Genomic DNA, 15,439 nt, shown 5'->3' with positions numbered 1-15,439 from the left:
TGCCTGTAATTAAAGCTACACGGGAGGCTAAAGCAGAAGAATCACTTGAACCTGGGAGGTGGTGGAGGTTGCAGTGAGCCAAGATTGTACCACTGCACTCCAGCCTGGGCAACAGAGCAAGATCACCTCAAAAAAAAAAAAAAAAAAAAAAAAAAAAAAAAAAAAAAAAAAAAGCTGACATGATAGGTAGGTATCTATGGAATGGGCCACAAATTTGGGTATGCATTACAATCAGCTGGAGATCATCCTAGGCCTACTAATCAGAAACTCTAGGTGCCCAGGAATCTGTAATCTTTGAAGCTCTCCAGATGATTCTGTCACCTCCTGCAGACTGAGGACCACTGAGCTGCCATCATCTCTTTGTTCCTTTGTTTTCTCTTACACAAAACTTTATTGCTCAATGAAAAAAGGCTTCAGCAATTCCCCCTTCCTTCCTTATTGGATCTAGTTTTCAGTACAGATTATATGCATGCCTGAAAAGAAAATTAGAAAGCAGAAGCAGATTTTTGGTAGTTGGTTATCAATTTTCTTTTGAATCTTTTACTTCCATGCAAATCGAAGCAGGACTTATTTTTTAGCAACTTGATTAATGCAATTTACCAAAGTTTATTGCACTATCCTTTATTATAATATGACAGGAAGGTCGGTGGAATTGTCTTGTTTTTCTTTCTCATTTACCATAGTTCTCTTTCTAGGAATTCATAGTACAGAATCAAGCTATGGGATATATAGGTTATTTTGATGCTCTATTTGTGCTCACTTCTATATTTTTGTAAAACTTCAGCAATGTATACACTTTTAACCTTTTTGGAGACATTCTTAGGAATAGCAGTCTCTTCATTGACTTTCTGTTGTACTTTTCCTAATGTTTGCTCCCTGGTGACCAGAAGACCTTCTATGTCAGTGCAGGCAACTCATCTGAGGCTGGCTGAGCCAAGAAAGGTGGGCAGGAAGTCAAGGTGAAGGCCTCCTTCTCTCCTTCTTGACCACACCTCAATAGAGAATCTTTACATCTCCCATACCCTTTCTTTTTCTCTTATTAGCACATTATGGACTTGCGCCTTCACATGAGCTTGGGCCCTTACCTGATTTATAATTTGTTATCTATGAATTTATGGTTGTTCAATCTTGAGAAGGAATGACTGTCCCTGGACATCTTCCAAAACCATTTTCTATATGGTTGAATTGTACTCGACTCTTCATATTGTGATGAGATGATTTCCCCTAATAGCTTTTTAATGGCTCTAGGAGAGCAATACAGAGCACAGGACCTGTCTAGGATGAGCAGGATACCTACAAATGATCCCTAGTGCCCCAGAGCATGGCACAGTCCCTTATCTCTACCCATTTCCTTTCATTGAAGTGCCTTGTAAGGCTTGGCCAAGATGTAAGGAAGGAAGGCATCTATCACCTATTCTTGCCTTGTTCATCAGAATGCATCCATTCCATCTCATCCACTTGTTGCAAGGTAGACTATATTGGGTACTAACTTAAGCAGACGGGTACAGCTCAACTCTATGCAAACTAGCTAATGTGCTTTCCCCAAGTAGCATAAAATGTTAACTTGATCGCAATGCATAGACTTTTAAAAGTTGCTAAGGAGTTAGTCCTTTAAACAAATCGTGTTTATTGTTTTGTGGGGGTTTTAAAATTATGAAATCTGTATGGACATTATAAAAATTTTGGAAAATACAGAAAAGCAAAAGGAAGCAATTTAAACCATGTATAATTCCATAACTAAAAGAAAACTATAATTAGCATTTTGATGTGTATTTTTCAAGTCTCTGTTTCAGAATGCTGCACATTCTCTTTCTCCATAACTACTTTTTCTGCCTAACAGAGTATAAATGCTTTTCATGCCATTAGATAGCCTTCTAAACTCTGTGACTTATGTAGAAGCCAGGACCTCATTATTGTGCATTCAACTTCTTTCTGAATTTCTGTAAAAACAAGGTGGTGATTAAAATATTTAGAGCAATGAGTTTCACACACTTTTGCAGTATATCTTTAGAATAAATGCACATATGTCAAAGCAAATGCACACTTGAAAAGCTTTTGATACATATTACCAAACTCTTCCAGAAAGATTCTATCAATTACCAATTTTTAAAAATAATTAATAGATTTTATTTGCAAAATCATTAAGTTGCAAAAACAAAGACACCACAGGAGTTTTACATTAGACTATTTTTTTAATCTAGAAGAAAATTTAATTTAATTTCTTAGTTCAGCAGAACCTGAGAGGGGTCTCAGGACCCTGAGCGATAATATTGATTGTATTATTTTATTTTATTTCATGTTTTTAAGTTCCGGGGTACACGTGCAAGATGTGCAGGTTTGTTACATAGGTAAATATGTACCATGGTGGTTTGCTGCACAGATCATCCCATCACCTAGATATTAAGCCCAGCAAGCATCAGCTCTTTTCCCTAATGATCTCCCCTCCCCCACCCTTCCCCGACAGGCCACACTATGCGTTATTCCCCTCCCTGTGTCCAGGTGTTCTCATTGTTCAGCTACCATTTATAAGTGAAAACATGCAGTGTTTGGTTTTCTGTTCATGCATGAGTTTGCTGAAGATAATGGCTTCCAGCTTCATCCATGTCCCTGCAAAGAACATGATCTCATTCCTCTTTATGGCTGTATAGTACAGTCTAACATTGATGGGCATTTGGGTTGGTTCTGTGTCTCTGCTATTGTGAGTAGGGCTGCAGTGAACATTCACATGCATGTGTCTTTATAATAGAATGATTTATATTCCTTTGGGTATATACCCAGTAATGGGATTGCTGGCTCAAATGGTATTTCTGGTTCTAAATCTTTGAGGAATTGCCACACTGTCTACCACAATGGTTGAACTAATTTACATCCCCACCAATAGTGTAAAAGCATTCCTATTTCTCCACAGCCTCCACCAGCATCTCTTGTTTCTTGATATTTTAATAGTCACCATTCTGACTGGCATGAGATGGAATTACCAGTATGTTTTAAGAGTTCCCAGAATGCTTACCCATTTGAAAAATTATTGTTTTTAAAAAACTCCTGCTAACTTTGTGGGCAAAAAAATTCTCAGCAGTTTAATTTGCATTTCCTTGTTTAATACATAAGTCTTTTATGACTATATTTTTATACTTTTGCTAAGGATTATTTCGTGTAGTGGTTAAGTGGTGCTGTTCTAAAGCCTGAGTGTTCACTTACTGGTGACCTTGAGTAAATTCCTTGATCTCCCTATGCTCACACCAACTCTGATAATGGCAGTACCTACTCATAGAATCTGTGTGAAGACTAAAGAGGGTATCACATGAAAGATGCCTAGAAAATATCAGGCATATATAACATACGTTTATGTTCTCTGTCATTTATATCTTCTCTGAATTGCCCTTTCACTGTCTTGGGGTAAGTAGATTTTTTGGTAGCTTAGAAATATATATATTAAGTAACTTAACCCATTGTCTGTCATATATTATAATTTCTCCCCAGTTGGTGGTTTGTCTTTCAGTTTTGTTCAAAGTGAGGAAACAGTTGAATATCAAGAAATTCAGACCAAGTGAAGGCATAGTTTTGGTCCTGGATCTTTATTCTGCCTGTCAACCATACTGCTAGGAGAATCATCTTCCCCATCATTGAGAACGTCTGGTATTGATTATAGCCACCAGATATCAGAAATGGTGGCACTTTAAGCAGCTTATATTGTTATATTAAAAATCACCATCATAGAATAAAACTTCTGCTTAATTTATGTAAATGATGATCACGGTAGATGAAAGGCCATGGTTAATATTTCACCATTTTCCATTTATCACCAAATCCAACTTGTCAGCATTCCATTAGTGGTGATATAAAATGAATTACTTCAACTTGAAAGAAGCTTTTAATTTGAGACCAAGAACCCTGATAGACTGTGTAACCATTAAGTGTTACTACTTTTCCCCTCTTTGCTGCAACTTGTGTAGTAGAAAAGGAATCTTTCTCATCATGAAGTCTCATGTATGAACTCAAGATGTTCCCTATATTAGCATATGTACATGCTACTAAAAATGGAAGTTTTTTACTTCACTGAAAAACAATATGGACATGGAGACTATTACTTTGCCTTATTAAGCAGAGGAATTACCAGAACCATCCTTGTAAAAACATGAACATTCTGCCTGAGCTGCCAATTTGTTTCAAAAAGCTATTAAAAGTGGACAAACATTGCTGCTACATGATGAATGAATGGGAGTGTGTTATATTATTGCTACTAGGCCACATATGATTGGAATTTTCCATATAAAAGCATTTTAAAGAGCAGTGTTATTTACGATGCTTATCATTAGGGAATGATATTGAAAAGAGGAGTAAGGAAACCTCAACTTCTAAATTTTACACTTAGATTTCTGTATTTTGTTGTTGTCATTTTACCTTAAGCATGTTTTACTTTTATAACATCTTTAAGAGAAAAAAAATTAAATCATGATTTGCATGGTAACTATTTTAAGAGTTGTTAGTACGTACAGGAGGGGATGCTTACCAGTGCTGAAATAGACACAACATAGGCAACATTTAGATGTTGGCCCCAAGGCCTTGTAGACTGTCCTCAATTAAAAATGCTTAAGTTTGCAAGTCTTTCTTCTTTTTTCTTTTTTTCCTGTGTCTGTTTTGATTTGCGATGACTGAAAAACATAAAGCAAGAAAAAGAGATGGTTTCCCAATGCAATCTAAAATTTTAAATTGTTGATTGAGTTCTGGACGGCTATGATACTGAACTGCAGGTGCCTATGGGCCTTAAAATGTAACTGTTTTTTTTTTTTTTTTTTTTTTTTTTTTTTTTTTTTTTTCAAGGTTCTATTTTTTTTTTTTTTTTTTTTTTTTTTTTATTATACTTTAAGTTCTAGGGTACATGTGCATAACGTGCAGGTTTGTTACATATGTATACTTATGCCATGTTGGTGTGCTGCACCCATCAACTCGTCAGCACCCATCAATTCATCATTTATATCATGTATAACTCCCCAATGCAATCCCTCCCTCCTCCCCCCTCCCCATGATAGACCCCAGTGTGTGATGTTCCCCTTCCCGAGTCCAAGTGATCTCATTGTTCAGTTCCCACCTATGAGTGAGAACATGCGGTGTTTGGTTTTCTCTTCTTGTGATAGTTTGCTAAGAATGATGGTTTCCAGCTGCATCCATGTCCCTACAAAGGACGCAAACTCATCCTTTTTTATGGCTGCATAGTATTCCATGGTGTATATGTGCCACATTTTCTTAATCCAGTCTGTCACAGATGGACATTTGGGTTGATTCCAAGTCTTTGCTATTGTGAATAGTGCCGCAATAAACATACGTGTGCATGTGTCTTTGTAGTAGACTAATTTATAATCCTTTGGGTATATACCCAGTAGTGGGATGGCTGGGTCATATGGTACATCTAGTTCTAGATCCTTGAGGAATTGCCATACTGTTTTCCATAATGGTTGAACTAGTTTACAATCCCACCAACAGTGTAAAAGTGTTCCTAATTCTCCACATCCTCTCCAACACCTGTTGTTTCCTGACTTCTTAATGATTGCCATTCTAACTGGTGTGAGATGGTATCTCATTGTGGTTTTGATTTGCATTTCTCTGATGGCCAGTGATGATGAGCATTTTTTCATGTGTCTGTTGGCTGTATGAATATCTTCTTTTGAGAAATGTCTGTTCATATCCTTTCCCCACTTTTTGATGGGGTTGTTTGTTTTTTTCTCGTATATTTGTTTGAGTTCTTTGTAGATTCTGGATATTAGCCCTTTGTCAGATGAGTAGGTTGCAAAAATTTTCTCCCATTCTGTAGGTTGCCTGTTCACTCTGATGGTAGTTTCTTTTGCTGTGCAAAAGCTCTTTAGTTTAATTAGATCCCATTTGTCAATTTTGGCTTTTGCTGCCGTTGCTTTTGGTGTTTTAGACATGAAGTCCTTGCCCATGCCTATGTCCTGAATGGTACTACCTAGATTTTCTTCTAGGGTTTTGATGGTATTAGGTCTAACATTTAAGTCTCTAATCCATCTTGAATTAATCTTCGTATAAGGGGTAAGGAAAGGATCCAGTTTCAGCTTTCTACTTATGGCTAGCCAATTTTCCCAGCACCATTTATTAAATAGGGAATCCTTTCCCCATTTCTTGTTTCTCTCAGGTTTGTCAAAGATCAGATGGCTGTAGATGTGCGGTATTATTTCTGAGGACTCTGTTCTGTTCCATTGGTCTATATCTCTGTTTTGGTACCAGTACCATGCTGTTTTGGTTACTGTAGCCTTGTAGTATAGTTTGAAGTCAGGTAGCGTGACGCCTCCAGCTTTGTCCTTTTGACTTAGGATTGTCTTGGCAATGCGGGCTCTTTTTTGGTTCCATATGAACTTTAAAGCAGTTTTTTCCAATTCTGTGAAGAAAGTCATTGGTAGCTTGATGGGGATGGCATTGAATCTATAAATAACCTTGGGGAGTATGGCCATTTTCACGATATTGATTCTTCCTATCCATGAGCATGGTATGTTCTTCCATTTGTTTGTGTCCTCTTTGATTTCACTGAGCAGTGGTTTATAGTTCTCCTTGAAGAGGTCCTTTACATCCCTTGTAAGCTGGATTCCTAGGTATTTTATTCTCTTTGAGGCAATTGTGAATGGAAGTTCATTCCTGATTTGGCTCTCTGCTTGTCTGTTGCTGGTGTATAAGAATGCTTGTGATTTTTGCACATTAATTTTGTATCCTGAGACTTTGCTGAAGTTGCTTATCAGCTTAAGGAGATTTTGGGCTGAGACGATGGGGTTTTCTAAATATACAATCATGTCATCTGCAAACAGGGACAATTTGACTTCTTCTTTTCCTAACTGGATACCCTTGATTTCTTTCTCTTGCCTGATTGCCCTAGCCAGAACTTCCAACACTATGTTGAATAGGAGTGGTGAGAGAGGGCATCCCTGTCTTGTGCCAGTTTTCAAAGGGAATTTTTCCAGTTTTTGCCCATTCAGTATGATATTAGCTGTGGGTTTGTCATAAATAGCTCTTATTATTTTGAGGTACGTTCCATCAATACCGAATTTATTGAGCGTTTTTAGCATGAAGGGCTGTTGAATTTTGTCAAAAGCCTTTTCTGCATCTATTGAGACAATCATGTGGTTCTTGTCTTTGGTTCTGTTTATATGCTGGATTACGTTTATTGATTTGCGAATGTTGAACCAGCCTTGCATCCCAGGGATGAAGCCCACTTGATCATGGTGGATAAGCTTTTTGATGTGCTGCTGAATCCGGTTTGCCAGTATTTTATTGAGGATTTTTGCATCAATGTTCATCAGGGATATTGGTCTAAAATTCTCTTTTTTTGTTGTGTCTCTGCCAGGCTTTGGTATGAGGATGATGTTGGCCTCATAAAATGAGTTAGGGAGGATTCCCTCTTTTTCTATTGATTGGAATAGTTTCAGAAGGAATGGTACCAGCTCCTCCTTGTACCTCTGGTAGAATTCAGCTGTGAATCCATCTGGTCCTGGACTTTTTTTGGTGGGTAGGCTATTAATTGTTGCCTCAATTTCAGAGCCTGCTATTGGTCTATTCAGGGATTCAACTTCTTCCTGGTTTAGCCTTGGGAGAGTGTAAGTGTCCAGGAAATTATCCATTTCTTCTAGATTTTCTAGTTGATTTGCGTAGAGGCGTTTATAGTATTCTCTGATGGTAGTTTGTATTTCTGTGGGGTCAGTGGTGATATCCCCTTTATCATTTTTTATTGCATCTATTTGATTCCTCTCTCTTTTTTTCTTTATTAGCCTTGCTAGCGGTCTGTCAATTTTGTTGATCTTTTCAAAAAACCAACTCCTGGATTCATTGATTTTTTGGAGGGTTTTTTGTGTCTCTATCTCCTTCAGTTCTGCTCTGATCTTAGTTATTTCTTGCCTTCTGCTAGCTTTTGAATGTGATTGCTCTTGCCTCTCTAGTTCTTTTAATTGTGATGTTAGAGTGTCAATTTTAGATCTTTCCTGCTTTCTCTTGTGGGCATTTAGTGCTATAAATTTCCCTCTACACACTGCTTTAAATGTGTCCCAGAGATTCTGGTATGTTGTATCTTTGTTCTCATTGGTTTCAAAGAACATCTTTATTTCCGCTTTCATTTCGTTATGTACCCAGTAGTCATTCAGGAGCAGGTTGTTCAGTTTCCATGTAGTTGAGCGGTTTTGATTGAGTTTCTTAGTCCTGAGTTCTAGTTTGATTGCACTGTGGTCTGAGAGAGAGTTTGTTATAATTTCTGTTCTTTTACATTTGCTGAGGAGTACTTTACTTCCAATTATGTGGTCAATTTTGGAATAAGTGCGATGTGGTGCTGAGAAGAATGTATATTCTGTTGATTTGGGGTGGAGAGTTCTATAGATGTCTATTAGGTCCGCTTGGTGCAGAGATGAGTTCAATTCCTGGATATCCTTGTTAACTTTCTGTCTCGTTGATCTGTCTAATGTTGACAGCGGAGTGTTGAAGTCTCCCATTATTATTGTATGGGAGTCTAAGTCTCTTTGTAAGTCTCTAAGGACTTGCTTTATGAATCTGGGTGCTCCTGTATTGGGTGCATATATATTTAGGAGAGTTAGCTCTTCCTGTTGAATTGATCCCTTTACCATTATGTAATGGCCTTCTTTGTCTCTTTTGATCTTTGATGGTTTAAAGTCTGTTTTATCAGAGACTAGGATTGCAACCCCTGCTTTTTTTTGTTCTCCATTTGCTTGGTAGATCTTCCTCCATCCCTTTATTTTGAGCCTATGTATGTCTCTGCATGTGAGATGGGTCTCCTGAATACAGCAGACTGATGGGTCTTGACTCTTTATCCAGTTTGCCAGTCTGTGTCTTTTAATTGGAGCATTTAGTCCATTAACATTTAAGGTTAATATTGTTATGTGTGAACTTGATCCTGCCATTATGATATTAACTGGTTATTTTGCTCGTTAGTTGATGCAGTTTCTTCCTAGCCTCGATGGTCTTTACATTTTGCCAAGTTTTTGCGATGGCTGGTACCGGTTGTTCCTTTCCATGTTTAGGGCTTCCTTCAGGGTCTCTTGTAAGGCAGGCCTGGTGGTGACAAAATCTCTAAGCATTTGCTTATCTGTAAAGGATTTTATTTCTCCTTCACTTATGAAACTTAGTTTGGCTGGATATGAAATTCTGGGTTTAAAATTCTTTTCTTTAAGAACGTTGAATATTGGCCCCCACTCTCTTCTGGCTTGTAGAGTTTCTGCCGAGAGATCTGCTGTTAGTCTGATGGGCTTCCCTTTGTGGGTGACCCGACCTTTCTCTCTGGCTGCCCTTAAGATTTTTTCCTTCATTTCAACTTTGGTGAATCTGGCAATTATGTGTCTTGGAGTTGCTCTTCTGGAGGAGTATCTTTGTGGCGTTCTCTGTATTTCCTGAATTTGAATGTTGGCCTGCCCTACTAGGTTGGGGAAGTTCTCCTGGATGATATCCTGAAGAGTGTTTTCCAACTTGGTTCCATTTTCCCCCTCACTTTCAGGCACCCCAATCAGACGTAGATTTGGTCTTTTTACGTAATCCCATACTTCTTGCAGGCTTTGCTCATTTCTTTTTCTTCTTTTTTCTTTTGGTTTCTCTTCTCGCTTCATTTCATTCATTTGATCTTCAATCGCTGATACTCTTTCTTCCAGTTGATCGAGTCGGTTACTGAAGCTTGTGCATTTGTCACGTATTTCTCGTGTCATGGTTTTCATCTCTGTCATTTCGTTTATGATCTTCTCTGCATTAATGAGTCTAGCTGTCAATTCTTCCACTCTTTTTTCAAGATTTTTAGTTTCTTTGCGCTGGGTACGTAATTCCTCCTTTAGCTCTGATAAGTTTGATGGACTGAAGCCTTCTTCTCTCCTCTCGTCCAAGTCATTCTCTGACCAGCTTTGATCCGTTGCTGGTGATGGGCTGCGCTCCTTTGCAGGGGGAGATGCGCTCTTATTTTTTGAATTTCCAGCTTTTCTGCCCTGCTTCTTCCCCATCTTTGTGGTTTTATCTGTCTCTGGTCTTTGATGGTGGTGACGAACTGATGGGGTTTTGGTATAGGTGTCCTTCCTGTTTGATAGTTTTCCTTCTGAGAGTCAGAAGGACTCTCTGTTGGTCTGTTGGAGATTGCTTAAGGTCCACTCCAGACCCTGTTTGCCTGGGTATCAGCAGCAGAGGTTGCCGAAGATAGAATATTGCTGAACAGCGAGTGTACCTGTCTGATTCTTCCTTTGGAAGTGTCCTCTCAGGGGTGTACTCCACCCTGTGAGGTGTGGGGTGTCAGACTGCCCCTAGTGGGGGATTTCTCCCAGCTAGGCTACTCAGGGGTCAGGGACACACCTGAGCAGGCAGTCTGTCCGTTCTCAGATCTCAACCTCCGCGTTGGGAGATCCGCGGCTCTCCCCAAAGCTGTCAGACAGAGTCGTTCGCGTCTGCACCGGCTCCCGCTACTTCCCCTGTTGGTCTTCAGCTGTGCGCTGTCCCCAGAGGTGGAGACTACAGAGACAGGCAGGCTTCCTTGAGCTGCTGTGAGCTCCACCCAGTTCGAGCTTCCCAGCGGCTTTGTTTACCTACTTAAGCCTCAGCAATGGCGGGCGCCCCTCCCCCAGCCTCGCTGCTGCCTTGCGGATAGATCGCGGCAGACTGCTGTGTTAGCAGTGAGGGAGGCTTCGTGGGCGTGGGACCCTCCCGGCCAGGTGTGGGATATATTCTCCTGGAATGCCTGTATGCTTACAGCGCAGTATTGGGGTGGGAGTTACCCGATTTTCCAGGTGTTGTGTGTCTCAGTTCCCCTGGCTAGGAAAACGGATCCCCTTCCCCCTTGCGCTTCCAGGTGAGGCGATGCCTCGCCCTGCTTCAGCTCTCGCTGGTCAGGCTGCAGCAGCTGACCAGCACCGATTGTCCGGCACTCCCTAGTGAGATGACCCCAGTACCTCAGTTGAAAATGCAGAAATCACCGGTCTTCTGTGTCGCTCGCGCTGGGAGTTGGAGACTGGAGTTGTTCCTATTCGGCCATCTTGCTCCGCCCCCCAAAATGTAACTGTTTCATGTTGTTCAGTCATCTTATTTATTTCCTTGTAAGCAAAATGTCAGAACATTTAGCTCCTTTAGTGCACTTATTTCCCACACCTAGGAATAAAAAATTGGGACTGCTGAGTAAAATGTTTAAGTTTCAATCCCTTGAAGGCAAATACTTGACTCTCAATAGAGAAATTTAACTGAATTATCTCTACTTGCAGGCAAAATGAAAGACCGGCTAGCAGAACTTCTGGACTTGTCCAAGCAATATGACCAGCAGTTCCTAGACGGGGACGATGAATTTGACTCGCCCCACGAGGACATCGTGTTCGAGACGGACCACATCCTGGAGTCCCTGTACCGAGACATCCAGGACATCCAGGATGAAAACCAGTTGCTGGTGGCCGATGTGAAGCGGCTGGGAAAGCAGAACGCCCGCTTCCTCACGTCCATGCGGCGCCTCAGCAGCATCAAGCGCGACACCAACTCCATCGCCAAGGCCATCAAGGTCCGGGGCGAGGTCATCCACTGCAAGCTGCGCGCCATGAAGGAGCTGAGCGAGGCGGCCGAGGCCCAGCACGGCCGGCACTCAGCGGTGGCGCGCATCTCGCTGGCGCAGTACAACGCGCTCACCCTCACCTTCCAGCGCGCCATGCACGACTACAACCAGGCCGAGATGAAGCAGCGCGACAACTGCAAGATCCGCATCCAGCGCCAGCTGGAGATCATGGGGAAGGACGTCTCGGGCGACCAGATCGAGGACATGTTCGAGCAGAGCAAGTGGGATATGTTCTCCGAGAACCTGCTGGCCGATGTAAAAGGCGCGCGGGCCGCCCTCAACGAGATCGAGAGCCGCCACCGCGAGCTGCTGCGCCTGGAGAGCCGCATCCGCGACGTGCACGAGCTCTTCTTGCAGATGGCAGTGCTGGTGGAGAAGCAGGCCGACACCCTGAATGTCATCGAGCTCAACGTACAAAAGACGGTCGACTACACCGGCCAGGCCAAGGCGCAGGTGCGGAAGGCCGTGCAGTACAAGAAGAAGAACCCCTGCCGGACCCTCTGCTGCTTCTGCTGTCCCTGCCTCAAGTAGCAGGCCGGCCCGGGCCGCCACCGCCCATCCCAGACCATGGAGCACGCTGGGAAGGACGCACCAAAGCCGACATCTCTGCCCTGCAGGGAGTTGCCCCAACTCTTTCCGGAACTCAGTCTTTAGAGAAGAAACGCGAGGTTCAAGAATTGCAAACAAGCCCGTGCTTGGAAAGATGGTTAGTTGATACCGTCCGATGGTTCTTCAGTAAAGGTAGATTCCTACAAAGTTGTGCAATGCCATTATATGTCACCTTGCACTCTTAGTCTCTAGACAGAAGCCAAGAAAGGAACTGACCTTGTATCTAACTGTAGGGTGAATGTCTGAGGCCTGCCTCCTAATAAAGACTCAAAGAAGGAATCAATTGTTCATCTATCTGCTAATAGAATGAACTCATGATGGAAACTTCAGTTCATTTACTTTGTCCTGAAAATTCCCTGGTTCTGTTCCATTCTGAGCGAAATTGGCCTTGGGAAAAACCACGTTCTTCCTTTCCAATTCTTCATCCTGTCTATGCTATGCGATTCCTCCCCAAATATAGATCTTATTTCTGCTCATTTCCTCTACTTATTAAAATCACACCAAACACTTACTATTTTCTTATCTCTTTCACTTTTTAAGTATCTTTCACCAGGTTATATTTTGGGATTATTTTTCCAAATATTTTTAAGCACTGAATCGAACAAGCACTCAAATTGTAGTATTAGTCATGTTTTATGTATTTTTCACTGATAAAAATTATTTAACATTTTTCTTTTTACTTGATTACATATGCACATATATTTGTAAATGTAAAATACTAATATTCACTAATGTATGTACATAATGATCAATTGGTTTAAGTTCTTTTGTGTACGTATGGTATATACATTTCAAGAAGAACACGTTTTGGCTGTTGGTGTTGGTTTGCTTGTTTTGAGTTTGTTTCACGCCAGTTTGCGCCTTCATAGTCCAGTTTGGTCAAAACTTCATGTTAAACAGCTCTGCATTGGTTATGGCGGTAGACATATGACGGTAGAAAATGTATACAGAGCTAGAGACAACTAACATTCTTGGAAATACTGCTTTTGTTTTACTGTGGACCATTCCTTTCATGCATTGAAATGGAGAAATTTAAAGTAAAAGAATTCTGTTTTTCAAGCAAGCTTAATAAACATTACATTATACATATATTTTTATACATCTGTCTTGATCATTTAGTTTACTTTCTCAATTATTGTTAAAGTTTTTCTTTTTCCTTTTTTTTTTTTTTTTTTCTTTTTTTGAGACGGCGTCTCACTGTGTTGCCTCTGGAGTGCACTGGCAGGACCTCGGCTCACTGCAACCTCTGCCTCCCGGGCTCAAGCGGTTCTCCTGACTCAGCCTCCGGAGTAGCTGGGACTACGGGCACATGCCACCATGCCTGGCTAATTTTTTTGTGCTTTTAGTGGAGACGGTGTTTCACCATGTTAGCCAGGATGGTTTTGATCTCCTGACCTCGTGATCCACCCGCATCGGCCTCCCAAAGTGCTGGGATTACAGGCGTGAGCCACAGTTCCTGACCTATTTTTTTTTCGCTTTTGAGACAGAGTCTCCCTTTGTCACCCAGGCTGAAGTGCAGTGGCATAATCATGGCTTACTGCAGCCTTAACTTCCCAGGCTCAAGTGATACTCCCACCTCAGCCTGCAAATAGCTGAGACTACAGATATATGCCACCATGCCTGGCTAATTTTTGTATTTTCTGTAGACACAGGGTTTGCTAAGTTGTCCAGGCTGGTCTCAAACTTGTGAGCTTGAGCAACCCACCCACGTTGGCCTCCCAAAGTGCTGAGACTACAGACCTGAGCCACTGCTCCTGGCCAAATTTTTTTCTTCTAGCTACTTGAGGCTGCCACATCTGGATGGAACTGAGTGGAGGGGGAAAAGAATGAAAAACTCAAAAGAGTTCCCATGAGGGTGTCTTGCTTTCTCTCCTGAGTTACAATACTTTAGCAAAATCATCAGGCTTTAGAGATATGGTGTAGTCTACTAACTTTTTAATGCCCTTGCCCACATTTACCATGTTTCCTGGCCTTCCTCTGTGTCAACTCTTAGCTCTTCCTAATCATTATTTAATACACGAGTGAGTTTAGTAGTGATCATATTTCTCAGGTCCTTCAGAAGGTGGAATTTTAAAAGAAGTAGAAGGAAGAGTATATGAATTCTTTGGAGCTTACTCCCTGACTTGCTTATGGCCAGGAAAATCTATCCCCTGTATCTAATTTTAATTTTATGGTTAAATTTGAGAATTGTGGAAACCAAGTTCCATAATGCTATTCTCAGATTTCTTCCAATTTCTTTTTCAGCTAACTCCAGGGATATGTATCACCTTTGACTTAATTCCCTTTCTCTAAGGGAAAGGGGAAAAAGTGTTCACATAGTTCCATTGCAATGTTTTTTTATAATGGAGGAGAGATATTGTAAATAGAGACTGCCAGCCAGTTTCCACAAAAAAAAAAAAAAATTGAGTTCATAAATTTGACTTGTTTGAACCCATAAAGCATTTTCTTTGCTTAGAACCATTATAAAAGTAAGTGAGTTTTCAGGCTTTGTATACATTTTAATTCCCCATGTTTTATATTGGAGAGTTCAGTACAGACTGTACATCACTGCACCAAAAGAATGAGTGAACTGTTGCCTATGGAGAAGGAACACTTCTTCTTCCTGCTGTCTGGGAACCATCTAAGTGTGGCATAATGGTTAAGAGTACAGATTCCGGACCCTGTTTCTTAGATTTAAATCTTGACTCTGCCACATACTAGCTGTCTGACTTAACCTTAGTTTCTCTGTGCTTCAGTTTCTTCATCTGTAAAATGGAGATAATAGTACTTACCTCATAGAGCTGTTGTGAAAAGTAATGACTGAATGTGTAAAAGCACTTAGAACAGGGCCTGGCACATGCTAAGTGCTTTGTTCATTATTGTTGTTATTATGTAATTTTCTCTTAGACTGAGAGCACTGTTAGTGACCCAAGTAAATTTATAGTTTTTAAGTTCAGAGGAAAAAAAAGCCTTATTTTTTGTTAACAGTCTTAACAAAGAATAAAATGGAATAAAGAAACCAAGACCCCATCTTCTGTGAATATTAGGGCTTTTTTTTTTTTTCTCACAGTGATAAATCTGTTTTCACTCTGGCATTTCTATCCCCATGTATATCCAAACATGTCCTGAAGAAGAAATGGGATGTTCCACCAAAAACACATAAACAGGAAGTAGCTGTTCTGCTCAGCTTGGCAGGTGTTCTTTCCTAATTCTTCCCAAGCTGTGAGTCAGAAAGTCCTGGAAGGAGTTGTAGGAAGTTGTAGAGACTGGGTCACAGACCTAAGG

At 40.9% G+C, this 15,439-nt stretch overlaps 1 protein-coding gene across 5 annotated transcripts in view; it reads left to right on the top strand.

The window, feature by feature from the left end:
• The window catches only part of STX11 (syntaxin 11), a 56,430-nt gene extending 41,253 nt beyond the window's left edge, over positions 1-15,177 (top strand). For 4 of the 5 annotated variants that reach the window (XM_030928772.1, XM_030928771.1, XM_030928774.1 and 1 more), the window contains one exon: positions 11,229-13,266. In XM_030928772.1, the coding sequence (XP_030784632.1) occupies positions 11,229-12,097 (869 nt within the window). In that variant the 3' untranslated portion in view covers positions 12,098-13,266. Of the gene's footprint in view, positions 1-11,228 lie in introns of all 5 variants that reach the window. The other variant, XM_010360193.2, reaches the window with a different exon arrangement.
• The last annotated feature ends 262 nt before the right edge of the window (positions 15,178-15,439 follow it).

Source organism: Rhinopithecus roxellana, chromosome 4 (assembly GCF_007565055.1).
Source record: "Rhinopithecus roxellana isolate Shanxi Qingling chromosome 4, ASM756505v1, whole genome shotgun sequence".
Taxonomy (NCBI): domain Eukaryota; kingdom Metazoa; phylum Chordata; class Mammalia; order Primates; family Cercopithecidae; genus Rhinopithecus; species Rhinopithecus roxellana.
Note: the sequence above shows the minus strand (reverse complement) of the source record. Positions and strands in the feature narration are given on the sequence as shown.